Below are 13,856 nucleotides of genomic sequence, written 5' to 3'. Positions count from 1 at the left end.
TTTACTTAGCTCGCCTCTGTATTTCAATTCTCCATTAGAAAACATCAAATTGAACCACGATTTTTCCATTTCCTTTACTTTAAGAAATTAATAAGAAAAAATAATACATAAAAAAATAACTCTATTATAACTTCAGTTATTTTTTTTATTTCATCTTATCTCTTCTAAATTTGTGTATGTCTTTTTTTAAATAGAATCAAAGATCAATTTTATTTTGATTTATTTTAAAATAACGTAATATCATCATTACAAATGTAATTTTTTTAATGATCCTCTTTTTTTATTTTGAAAAAATCTAAATTCGATTTTTTTTTTATTTCCATCTCGATTTTCAGAAAAAAAGAGGGAAACTGATACTCAATTTAAAAGTGAGTAAACAGAATTCCATACTCGATTTCATAGAAACATATAGAATTCTGTGGAAAGCCGTATTCGATAAAAGTCGTATGTACGGTTTGGAGGGAGATCTTTCATATCTTTCGAGATCCACCCTACAATATGGGGTCAAAAAGCTTTGTTTATGCCTCGGGTTGGAACAAATTACTATAATTCGTCCCCTCCTACGGATTAGCCGACACTTTTCACAAATTTTACGAACGGAAACCCTTATTTTCATAGTTGTTATTCCTTAATTCTCTTTTTTTGGGTGGAGAAAAATATTTAGATTTCTAACATAATTCTTATATCTAGTTATTTAATAAAATTTCAGATAATAGTATAAATATAATTAATGACTCATAAGTTAAAATCATTAAGAACATGAAAAATAAGTAAGAATCACCTAAAATTGTGATTAACATGACAAATAAACAAGATCTACTTATTTAATAAAGTTCTTTCCCCATGAAATCAGGGTAGAGTTTGGGTTTCAGGTGGAAAGGCATTGTCACCAGCTTCCCTGTCTTTGGGAAATCGACTGCTGTGGCAGCTAGCTCTGCCAGTAGCAAACATTCTTCGTCCATGGCTCCATACTCACTTCTATCAGCATGAACGACGTGGGCATTGCATATTGTACCCAAATGCTCATTCGCCATGTTTTTTACAAAGAATTCTATTATATCCTGTAACAAAAAACCACCGATTACCCAATACTTGTTTTGCAAGCGCGTAGAAAAGAAAGTAAAACAAAGAAATGATTACTAGATAAGCAGATGCTAGAATCATGATATTATTGCAATAGATAATAACTAAAAATAAGGAGCAACGAAGCTCCTGCAGAATGAACTCAATATGATGCTAATAACCTATACCATGCAATCAATAAACTCAGAAGCAAGCATATATAATCAGTTAATCACTACTACAAGCATGCAAAAACAAAGCATCCAGCACTTTCAGAAATATCATAGAGTTATACTGGGAGAAAGAGCTTGAGGTAAGATCCTTCACAATCGGAGCAACAAAGTACGAAAGAACATTTGAGTTCATGGTCTGCATGCTTTCGTCCATGAAAGTTACGCGCAAAAATCTATCAGACAAAGCTTTGTATTTCCTGAGTACCCTGTTGGAGAGCTCAACTTCTGGGGGCAGGCAATAAGCTCTGGTTGGAGTAATCGCTAGCCTTCTAATCTCAGAGATATCATCTGACTGCACATGACTCCCTAAAAGCTTTGGATTATTCTGAATCCATTCCTGAACAAGCTTCAGCCTCTTGTACGCATCAAAAACGGGTCGTTTATAGGTACAGAGATGCTTGAGGGTAGCTATATTGACATCCTTGGGTTGGTTTCTGAGAAGATCAAAGAAGCGGTCAGTCAACTGAAACTGGTTAAAAACCCCTCTGTGCAGCACTGCATTTACTAGGAACATGATCTCAAAGGAGATTCCTTCCCTGTGGTGAATGCAGAAGAAATGATCTGTAATAGGCTCCCCAAAACAGGGCTCATCACGAATCCTGGGAGGCCACCTCACACGCTCCTCATGCACTCTCCGCGCCCTTAGATAGTCCAAGGCTGTATTCATTTTCTTCTCATGCCGAGGAGATATGAGCACTCGATATGTAAGGCATCGGCCAATTGCCCCAGCCTGGGTAAAATCAGTGGTACGGATCCAAGGGTCATCATCATCCAAGAGATCGACGGGAACAGTTTCATAGATATCATCATCGGCTGTTCTGTACCAGACACGGGGTGATGAAGCCAGCTGCAAGAGTAGCACATAGCCATCAAGAGTTCTATACTGCCTGACTGTTCGTATGTCTCTCACCAATAGCTCCAACTTATAATCACAGTTGATCACAGCGTACATCATTGTGTCCTTCAAAGAGAAGGCAGTGCTCTTTGTGAAGCAAAATCTGCAAGTGTTGTCAAAAGGGTCTACGAGGAAATCAACCCCTTCAGCTCTCCAAGAAACAAGAAACTCATCGCGGGCAACCAAGGTCCCAATCTCAATCGAAACACCAGTCAGCTTATAAGGTGTTGTCGTTCTTCTTCTCTGGTTAAGCGTGTACGGGTTCTTAGGCCCCAAGCTGACTTTCAAAGGCTGGCCATCGAGGATGAGCTTGGATTGCCCCGCAGCATCCATTGCACGACCTGCTGACTCAGGAACCGCGAAATGGACAAAGGCATGAGGCTCCACTCTCTTGTAACCATCAAACGTGGGGATGTTTGAAGTGTCAGTGATGTCGAAATTAGGATAAGAACCAGGAGGAGTCCAAGAAGTTTTTAATCTGCATCGCCAAACGAGTCCTACTTCTTCTTCAAGGTAATCTGTAAGCTCTTTTGCAGTTGTTTTATCCCCAAACCCACCAACGCTTACTTGTGTCACAACCGTGTTCTTGATGTTTCCTTCTGACCCCATTCTCCTGAGAAACAAAAAAGAACAAATATAAGATAATCGTTCCGAGTCTCAGTAATCAGATCAACAAAATAAACAATGACTACAAAACACCATGAAAATAAGTAGATGTAATTAGAATCATGCATAAACAACAAAGCAGGTGAGATCATCATAAGAAACTGACTCCATAAGCACCTTTGATTGTTTATGGTAATGAGGAATAAATAATGCACTGAGTCACTGAACGAACACAAAAAACTCTTAAGATACATCTCAGATACTTAATAAGTAACTGTTCAAGTTCACATCATCAACCAATGATCAGACAAAGAACATATCAATCATGGCGTTCAAAACCCTAATTCGCTGCTCCCTTAGAAGTTCAAATGAGAAGAAACATCAAACTGAGAGACGATACTGATGATTTAATTATGAAGATAACCCTAACGACCGTACAGAATTATACAACAGTACAAAGAGAACCTGGGGACTTACAAAGTGATATCTTCGATCTCAAGGTTGGCAGTGAGATCGGGAGAGACATGGAAGCAATGCGGAGAAGAAAAGGATAATAGGAGAGTGAGCGATTAGTACAGTGGAACCGCCATAGCTAAAAACCATCAACCATCGTCTTCTACCAGTCAACGGAAGAGAGTGTTGTGCTAATCGTGTGATTAGACGTTTCTTTATGGGCTTTTTTTACAACAATATAAGCATATGGTCTTTATGGGCTTTTAATGGGCCTTTGTATATTATAGAAATTCCATTTTTCTACAACAGTATTTTGTTACGTTTGAACTTTTTTTCATTGTTAAAAAAAAAAGAACTTTTTTCTACAATGCTTGTTTTCCTTCCTTTTTTTTTGAAAAAGAAAAAGTTCTACAATGCTTGTTTATGGAAATAGTACTTCCATTCAAAAATTATAAAGTTTTATTTCACAAAGATATTTTATGATATTTGCATTTTGACTTACTAACAAGTAACAATAATTTATTTCCATTCAATACCTGTTTATGGAAATAGTATTTCCATTTAAGAATTATTAAAACTATTTTACAAAGAATATATTATGCTATTTGCATTTTGACTAACTAACAATAAATAATTTATGGATTAAGTAAAGATTACCCTATAGCTGTCATCAATTCAACTTTACATTCAAAATTGTGAATAGACGAGAAGAAAGACGTTTAAGCAAGCTAAGCTACGAGTTACAAATTAGTTTTTGTCAAATAATGCAGACTAAATCTTCATTTGGGCAACCGCGCGGATATTGAATTTCATATTTTTGATGTCATATAAATTTGCATTGTTTTAACCACTCATTTAGCATGTAATTGATCATATAGTTTAGTATTTAGACATTTTTAGGTTGTATTTTCATTCACATGTCTTTATTAGATGTTAAAGTGTTTTTGTGAAATTTTTAGAGGTGTTTGAGGCTGTTTTGAGGAAAAAGAGGTCAAGAATGATCTTTGGTCAAGAGGTACAAGATGAAGTTTTAGAGCGGGTCGTCGCAGCGACCTTACACACCCACTCTAGTCATGACAAGATCATCGAAGAACATGAGATATGGGAACGGGTGTGTGCACCGAGGAGACCAAGCCGCTGTGGCACTTGGTAAAGCACGCAAACCTTGAGCAAAGTCTGGAGCGGGTTGGGACAGCGAGTTAAGTAACACGCTGTACGTCATGCGAGTTATAGAGCGGGTACTCACAGCGAGGTACAAAATATTTTATATAGAAAAAGATGTTAAAGTCACATTATGAATGCTAAAGTAAATAAATATGATGTTTTATCTAAAAATATATTCGATATTTAGCTGATTATCGATAAAATATATTGACTGGTATTATGTAATATTAATATTTTTAATTGTGTCGTTTTTAATTTGTCTTATACAATATAAACAATATAGAGAATTTACAGTTCTATATGTTTCAATTAAGTATAGCTAATATTATTTTGAAAAATAACAAAAAGTGAAGTATTTATTAAAAAAAAAATATCAATATAATATTTAAAACACCATTATTATTGAAATAAAATATCAATCAAAATTTATGTAAGAAAACAGATTATTGTTATTAAAACGTCACCAATATATACTGAAAATCCAAAAACTAACGTGAGAAAAATATTTCCAATTTTTTTATGATTCGTGAAATTAAAACATCAAACAAACTTGTGTGTTGCACGGGTTCATATCTAGTATGAAATAAACAATTCTCATTAGCTGGTGAATCCAATAATTTCTCAAAAACAAATCTACGTTCAGAAAGCGCAAGTCATTAATTAGTTTTTGTTTAAACAAGACTGATCGGTTTTGTGAAATTTTCATATCAATGATTCTTTCGCCGATTGGCTTTTTTTTTGTTCGTGTGGGCTGAATATTAGACTAGCTAAAGGCCCAAAGTTATACCCCTCTCGTGGCTCGTTCTTACTGCATTTACTGCACGGCATCATGCTCTTGTCGTAATGTTTCTTTCTGCCGTCCTCTTCCACTATCATTAAGAGCATCTCCATCAGAGGTTTAAAGAGAGGTTCACATGTTTTTCCAAAAAAAAAAAAAAAAAAAAAGTTATAAACCTGTGTCAAAAAAGTTGACAGTAAAAACCCCGTATTTCTGCGGGCTCCACGCGTCGTGGTGGTCCGCGATTGGACCAGTATTAATTTTATCTTTTTTACAAAAGTCAAATGAAAAAAAATAAATAATAATAAACTAGATCATGATCCGCTCGACCGAGCGGAAGTCAACTTTTTTTTAATCTTTGTTTGTACTAAATGTTATATATGATTGCAATATGTATTAATATAAAATTTTGATAAATAACAATGTGTACTAATGTGTTTAAATAAGCAATGTGTTTAATCACTAAATTTGATTTTTAAATTTTATGATAACGTAAAGTAGATTTTAAATATATTATTTAAAATATATAGTGCTATATATTTTGTATTTTCAACATTTATCATATAAAACTTACACTCGGGTATTATTTACGATTTTTGCAAAGGCCATGTATAATTCAGTTTAAAATGTATTCTATATTGTTTAGTTTTATGTAGTATCGAGTTTGTATAATTCAATTTTGTGTTTAAAAAAACAATATCAAAACTGTCTTTCGTATGTAAAAATAACACTTTGCAAGCGCGAGTTGTGTATTTTTATTGTAACATAAAATCTGATATAAAACTTATGTTTTTTGTACATTACGAAGTTTAATTTTTTAAAAATAATTATTATATAATTTCAAAGTGAATTTTATCTCTGAGGTCTAATATATTTTGTGTGTAATGGTTCAAAGCATTTTCGATATATATTATATTTCAGTTTGGTTTGTTTTTAGTATTATTGTATAAGTATAATACTATACAATATTATTATATTCTATACAATATATAAAGCTATATGTGTTATTTGTTTTAAAAAGTAGATTAGACCCAACGTAGTTAAAGAATAGTCATATCTTTATGTATGTGACTATGACTTATCTACCTAATGTTATCCGTACAAATAAAATCAATATGGCCAATGAAAGTATACTGATCAATTTAAAATGAATTGTATAGGGTAACTCTAGTACGATTAATTTTTTAGTATTCTTAGTATCTATCTTATTTAATCGACATGTAATAAAAGTGAAAACTATATATGGAATATGGACAAAGAGAGAAATTGTATTTAAGGAAATACATCAATGCAAAGTTAGATTATGGTATGTATTATATATAAAGAATGAGACATTTAGTTTAAATATATGAGGTCCACCTTTTAAAATCCACCTAGAAGAAGTTGTAATGTTTCTGATTTAATAAGATAAGACTAGAGTTTGATCCGTCCTTTCAAAGGGCGGGGAAGATTTTTTTTTTGCCATCTTATGCATTGATCTTTCGGGTTTGTTAAATGTCTGAGATTATTATCAATCTTAAAAGTTTGCATTTTGATGATTCTCGTTGGGACATAAGATATTTATATATATATTTTGTTGACAAATTTATTTAACCCGTCTTTTTGTTCACCAATATGTTTAAATATGATGTTCGGTTTTCGGTTTTGGTTTTGGTTTTAGGTTGTTTTTCGTTTTGGATTTCTGTTTCAGTTCAATTATGATTTTTCCTTTTTTGTTCAAGAGATATATAAACCGTTCTGTTATTTTTGAAATAAGATAATATATTTATATTTTCCTGACCCGGATATACGGAATCAGTTTTTTCAACAATTTATTTACAGAAATTAGAAATTTCATACATGTATTTTTATTTAATTTTTTATTTATAGATAATTAAATTAAAATTAATAAATATAATTTTATGAAACTAAGATAATTCATTTATATAACCCGTCCTTATTAATTTACTTATATTTTAAAACTGTAAATTATAGTAAATTTTTTTTATCTTGGCCAAAGCTTACTTTAATATTATATAAATTAACTATATTTCATTCAACCCATATCATACTATATTGAATTATGTTTAATATTTTAATTTAACTATGTAATTATTTATTATTTTATATATCTTAATTTACTATTTTGTTTTAATACGTTGAAGTATATGTGGTAAAATTCATGAATGTATTCTAGTCTTTAGTTTTATGATATGTAAAATATTTAATAAATGAATTAAGTCACTTTATATTTAGTTGATGTATTAATTTAATTATGAATATAAATATTATGGGTAATATCTATAATGAAAGAATAGATATTTGTAAATAATTTTATTAATAGTAATACGAATTTTATTATTTAAAACTAAATATTTAAAAGAATTTTATGTTTACATATTAAATAAAAATATATTAAAAGATATTAAAAGATATTAGTAAAATAAAATCTTGGAAAATGATACTTGACAATATCTTTTTAGATATCTTATTTTGAAAATATTAAAATAATAGATTGAATATAGTATATATTTAATAGTAATTAAGTTAGTTGTGAGAGAAAAAATAGAATATAAATCAATGAAATTGTCCAATCTAGAATACTTGTAAGTAGATAAAAAGTTAAGTTTATTTAAGGAATTATGTATATTTAATTACAATTAAATTAGATATATAAATATATGAATATATAATATGTTAAATTAATTAAATTATTAGAGAAATGGCCAACATGCACTTTTTTGATAGTCCAAAAAGTAGTCGATAAATATCGTTCCTGTTTTAATAGTATTGATTATTTTGTGTTCTATAATGAAAGAATAGATATTTGTAAATAATTTTATTAATAGTAATACAAATTTTATTATTTAAAACTAAATATTTAAAAGATTTTATGTTTACATATTAAATAAAAATATATTAAAAGATATTAAAAGATATTAGTAAAATAAAATCTTGGAAAATGATACTTGACAATATCTTTTAGATATCTTATTTTGAAAATATTAAAATAATAGATTGAATATAGTATATATTTATAGTAATTAAGTTAGTTGTAAGAGAAAAAATAGAATATAAATCAATGAAATTGTCCAATCTAGAATACTTGTAAGTAGATAAAAAAGTTAAGTTTATTTAAGGAATTATGTATATTTAATTACAATTAAATTAGATATATAAATATATAAATATATAAATATATAATATGTTAAATTAATTAAATTATTAGAGAAATGGCCAACATGCACTTTTTTGATAGTCCAAAAAGTAGTCGATAAATATCGTTCCTGTTTTAATAGTATTGATGGAGCATAGGGAATCGAGAGGGGAGGTTCACCAATAAGGGTGCTCTTAAATACCTAATTACATAAGTTGATTATTAAACCGTATGCTCTGCCCACGCATAATAAATATTGAACGTTAAAAGCGAATATACCTAACCAATTAATGAAGTGACACGTGAATTCCCCAACTCACCGCCAAAAAATTCTAAACACATCGAGAAATTTTTAATGAATCAAATCTCCTAAAGTAAGCATTAAAATATAATTAAAAATGATATGAAGTGGAAGAAAAGCGGATAAGGTGGACCCCGGTAACCCCCCCACCGTTTGTTTGGTTAACGGAGTTACGTTATATCCATAGGAAGACAGTACGAGTCTGATCTATAAATACCTCCACCTAGACCTGGCAAAAGACTGGAATTGAGGACCCGCACAAAAACCAAACCAAAATACCTAACATAAAACAATATATATATATATATATTATATATATATATATAGGTTTGTATTTTATTTTAGTAGTTTTGAGGCTTTTATATATATATATAATTGTTTGAATGTATTGAGAAAAAAAGTTATTGAATTATTTTAAAATCTAGATTTTTTTTTATTTCAAATATCTAAAATAATTAGAATCATCCATATTTTTTATTTGAATCATATTAATTATTCAATAATTTACTTAAAATATTTGATAATTCATCTGAATTACCCAAATAACTAAATTGGAAATTTACCAACCAAACCAAACCAAACCAAATCCAAAAACATTTGAACCGGAAATAGGTAATAAATTAAATAGATCCTCCAAGTCCATCGTTTGTTTAATAACGGAGTTATATTATATCCGTAGGAAAGACTACGAATCTGATTTATAAAGACCTCTCTCATCGTCTTCTTCAACCACTTCGTTCTCTAGCTTATTATACAGTTCGCATCAAATCAAAATTAGGGTTACGAATTCTCCGTTAAACTGATCAGGTGTGTCTCTCTCTCTCTCTCTCTCTCTCTCTCTCTCTCTCTCTCTCCATCTTCTCCCATTATTTAACGCGAATATGTCTAATTGATTGATTTCGTTCAATTATCTCATTCCGATTAGATCTGAAAACGAAATCGATTCGATCTGCAAAACGGTTTATGTGACGGATTATTATAGATTGCACATCGTATTCTAACCTTGTGGATCATTCAGATTGTGAAGAACGATGGAGGCATTTGGAAAATCATCCGCCAATGTGATTTACTTGTCTGCGATACTGGATCCTCGTGAAGGACCCGACACGTGTCACAAATGCGACTACAAATGCGAGAACGAGAACGTTTGCGGGAACGTGTACCGGTGCAAGCTAACCGGTTTAACCCACGTCTGTGACAAGAACTGCAACCAGCGGATCTGATATGCTGCGAAGAGTATATGTGAGGAAGGGAAACGGAAGAGGAGAAGGAAATGAAGTTACCGTGGATGAGCTGGCAGTAGAGTAAAGGTTGTTAGTTGATTTGATTGTACTTGGGCCCTCAGTATATAAAGGGACCTAAGTGATAATAAGAAGTTAGTTAGTTGGTTAGCCTCTGGGCAGTTAGAGAGTGCAAGTTGTATTTGGCTTAGACTCCGATCTGTGGAGCTAAGAGAGGGTGGTTGGGCGGATCTTATTCAATATACATCTCAGTTCTAACAAATTGGTGACGGTGAGCGTTCTGGATCGGGAACTTCGCGAAGATGAAGAACACGAAGCAAGCGATCGAGAGTCAATCGGATCCTCCGATATCACTGGATTTGCTCGCGACGACGTTACGCGATCACACGGCGTCTCAGATCGATACGAATCGGCGATTCACTGAGTCATTTCATGAGTTGGAGAAGAATGCGAAAGCGATGGAATCACGAATCGAAGCATCACTGGAGGCGAAGATCGAAGCATGTTACGAGAAGATGTGCGCACGGTTAGAGAAGAAGCTATCAAAATCGATTGAGGTTTCCGACGAGTCTCCACCGCCGTATCGTCATCCTAACTTTCAGGTACACAACTCCACCTCGGAACCTGGCCGTAGCCTTAGGAATGAGGAAGCGATTGAGAGAACCATGGTAGTTGGTAGTAGGGAACGAATGTTGAAGCGTGTGGAATTGCCTGTGTTTGATGGCGTTGATGCGTATGCCTGGTTTGCGTTAGCTGAACGTTTTTTCAGGATAGGAGGTTACGACGACAGAGCGAAGTTGGAAGTCGTCTCTGTGAGCTTAGCAGGGGACGTGCTGAGCTGGTTCAATAGTGAGATGCATCGGAGGGGTTTTAGAAGCTGGATTGAGTTTAAACAGAAGCTGGTATCGAGGTTTAGCAAGGAGAAGTTTAGAGACCCCAGTCAGCCGTTTTTCGCAGTGAAACAAACGGGTACTGCAGCTCAGTATATACATGCCTTTGAAGATTTGTCGACTCAAGTAACTGGTCTAACAGACACGCAACTAGAAGGCATCTTTATGAACGGCTTGACACCAGAGATGAGGGAGGTTGTCAATATGTGCAAACCAGTGGATTTGGAAGAAATGATTTCATCAACTTATCAAATGGAGGACAGTGTGCTGTACAAAGTTGTTTGTAGAGAGAGACAAGCTGAAAAGAAGGACAGCTTAAAAGCAACATCAACAAAGCCTTACTCTTCTCAAAGGAGTAATTCAGGATGGACTTTCAAACCGCAGCAAATTAAACAAAGTGAAGCAGGGGGTCAGAGACCTCAGTTACGTTTGACAGAGACTCAGAGAGCTGAAAAGAAGCGTTTGGGACTTTGTTTTACTTGCGATGAGAAGTGGTCAAGACAACATTCGTGCCCAAACCGTTCTCTTCAGGTGTTGACTGTAGTTAATGGAGTCGAAATGGAGATTGTGGATCAGGCTTTGGTAGAAGTGGACGAAGAAGTTGTTGGTTCAGAAGCATCGATGATGGAACTTTCCCTAAGTTCTTTTTTGGGCCTATCGTCACCAAGAACTACTAAACTGCTTGGTTCAGTGAAAACAAATAAGATGGTGGTGATGATTGATAGTGGGGCAACCCATAATTTCATATCACCAACAGCTGTGAAGATGAACAGGCTACATGTTACACCAAACGACAAATTGAGCGTGCTCTTGGGTACTGGAATTTCTGTTAGTGGTTCAGGAGTTTGCCAAGACGTGGAGTTGATGCTTCCTGAGATGTCTTTTAAAGCAGATTTCATCGTTCTGGAACTGGGGAATGCGGACATAATCTTGGGAGTGCAGTGGTTACGCACTTTGGGCAAGTGTATGGTTGATTGGGAACGGAATGAATGGTCTTTTATCTACAACGGGGTCCCAGTCACATTACTTGGTGATCCAACACTTCATGAACAGAGAGTTTCTATTAAAACATTGACGGTAAAGGCTCAAGCGAGTAAAGGTGTATCAGAAATGGAGTTAAAAGCAGTAGAGGGCATTAAGGTCGTTGACGATATCTTGCCTCCGCTGATAGAAAAGAAGTTACAAGAGTATGAGGAGGTATTTCAGAAACCGGTGGGATTGCCTCCAGTCAGAGGCAGGGAACATGCTATTAGGCTACAAGATAACTCCAAGCCTATAAGCGTGAGACCTTATAGGTATCCTCAAGCGCATAAAGAAGTCATGGAGAAGATGGTTAAGGAAATGTTGGAAGAAGGATTGATTAGACCTAGTCAAAGCCCGTTTTCTAGCCCAGTCCTACTGGTCAAGAAGAAGGACAACTCTCATCGATTCTGTGTGGATTATAGGGCTCTGAATAGGGCAACAATTCCAGATAAATATCCTATACCAATGATTGATCAGTTGTTGGATGAGTTGCATGGAGCAAAGATATTTTCAAAGCTGGACCTTCGAGCTGGGTATCATCAGATAAGAATGCAAGAACAGGATGTCGCGAAAACGGCGTTTCGGACACATGATGGTCACTTTGAGTTTCTAGTGATGCCATTCGGCCTCACTAACGCTCCGGCCACGTTCCAAGCATTGATGAATGATATCTTCAGACGGTTCCTGCGGAAGTTTTACTAGTTTTCTTTGATGATATTCTCATCTATAGCAGCAGTGTGGAAGAGCATGAGAAGCATTTGAGTTTGGTCTTAGAGGAGTTCAAGAAGCACAAACTCTTTGCAAACAGGAAGAAGTGCGCATTTGCCCAAGGAAGAGTTGAATATTTGGGGCATGTGATATCCAGTGAAGGAGTTGCTATGATAGTCAGAAGATCGTTGCAGTACAACAATGGCCTACTCCAAAATCAGTTAAAGCGTTGGAGGAGTATTTTTGGATTGACGGGCTATTATAGAAAGTTTGTACAGAGCTATGGACCTATTGCGAGACCTCTCACGGAGCTTCTCAAGAAAGATCAATTCGAGTGGTCTGAGTTAACACAGAGGGCGTTTGATAAGTTGAAAAAAGCGATGGTCACAGCACCAGTATTAGCTCTACCTGACTTCTCTCAGCTGTTCATTGTGGAATCAGATGCTTCAGGCTTCGGTCTAGGAGCAGTATTAATGCAAAAATAATCATCATATCGACTTACTTCAGCAAAAGGATTTGACACACAAAGAACAGCAGAAGCCGATATATGAGGAGAGAACTCATGGCGATAGTGATGGCAATCCATACAGAAGTGGCGTCATTACTTATTGGGAAGAAGGTTTGTAGTCAGAACTGATCAACAAAGCCTTAAGTACTATTGGAGCAGCGTGAGATAACCCTGGATTATCAAAGGTGGTTAACGAGGATATTGGGTTATGAATTCGATATTGAGTACAAGGTTGGAAGCCGAGAATAAAGTTGCAGATGGTCTCTCTCGGATAGAGTATGAGAAAATGGAGAAGGTGCAAGTAGACTTGATGGCTTTAACGGTTCCGTCATCATTACAGTTGCAGATTTGTATCGAGAGAGTGTGACAATAATGAGGAGATACAAGAGACGATTCACAGATTGAGTGTTGAATAAAGAACCAATGAAGGATGGGTTTACTGTGGTGAATTCGTTTGTTTTATAAAAATGCTATGGTCATTCCTTCTGATTCAACACAGCTTCCTATCATCCTACAAGAGTATCATGACAGCTAATGGGGGTCATGCAGGCGTTTAAGAACATTACTAGCGTGTGAAAGCTATATTCTACTGGTCGAAGATGAGAAAGACAGTTCAAGAATATTGGGCAGCCTGCACCAGTATGTCAGACACACAAGACTTCAACTCTGGTTCCAGCAGGCTTGTTACAACCGATTGAATATACCAGTCCGTATATGGAAGATGTTGCTATGGACTTCATTGAAGGGTATACCAGTATCACAAGGGGTTAATGTCATTTAGTGGTGGTGGATCGCCTCAGTAAATATGCTCATTTCATGACTTTGAAGCATCCTTCACTGCGGTTGATGTAGCCAACA

General features: G+C 34.5%; 1 protein-coding gene across 1 annotated transcript; it reads right to left on the bottom strand.

Moving 5' to 3' along the window:
* Positions 1-1,263: 1,263 nt before the first annotated feature.
* Positions 1,264-3,449, bottom strand: LOC130504047 (RNA-dependent RNA polymerase 6-like). The gene is made up of 2 exons (XM_056998618.1): positions 3,274-3,449; positions 1,264-2,803 (listed from the first exon to the last, which is right to left on the bottom strand). The coding sequence occupies exon 2, from the start codon at positions 2,797-2,799 to the stop codon at positions 1,291-1,293; it is 1,509 nt and encodes a 502-aa protein (XP_056854598.1). The 5' UTR covers positions 2,800-2,803; positions 3,274-3,449; the 3' UTR covers positions 1,264-1,290.
* Positions 3,450-13,856: the final 10,407 nt, after the last annotated feature.

The sequence above is a fragment of the Raphanus sativus genome, unplaced genomic scaffold (genome assembly GCF_000801105.2).
Source record: "Raphanus sativus cultivar WK10039 unplaced genomic scaffold, ASM80110v3 Scaffold1328, whole genome shotgun sequence".
In the NCBI taxonomy this organism is placed as follows: Eukaryota; Viridiplantae; Streptophyta; class Magnoliopsida; order Brassicales; family Brassicaceae; genus Raphanus; species Raphanus sativus.
The sequence above is the reverse complement of the archived record's forward strand: the minus strand, read 5'-3'. Positions and strand labels throughout refer to the sequence as shown.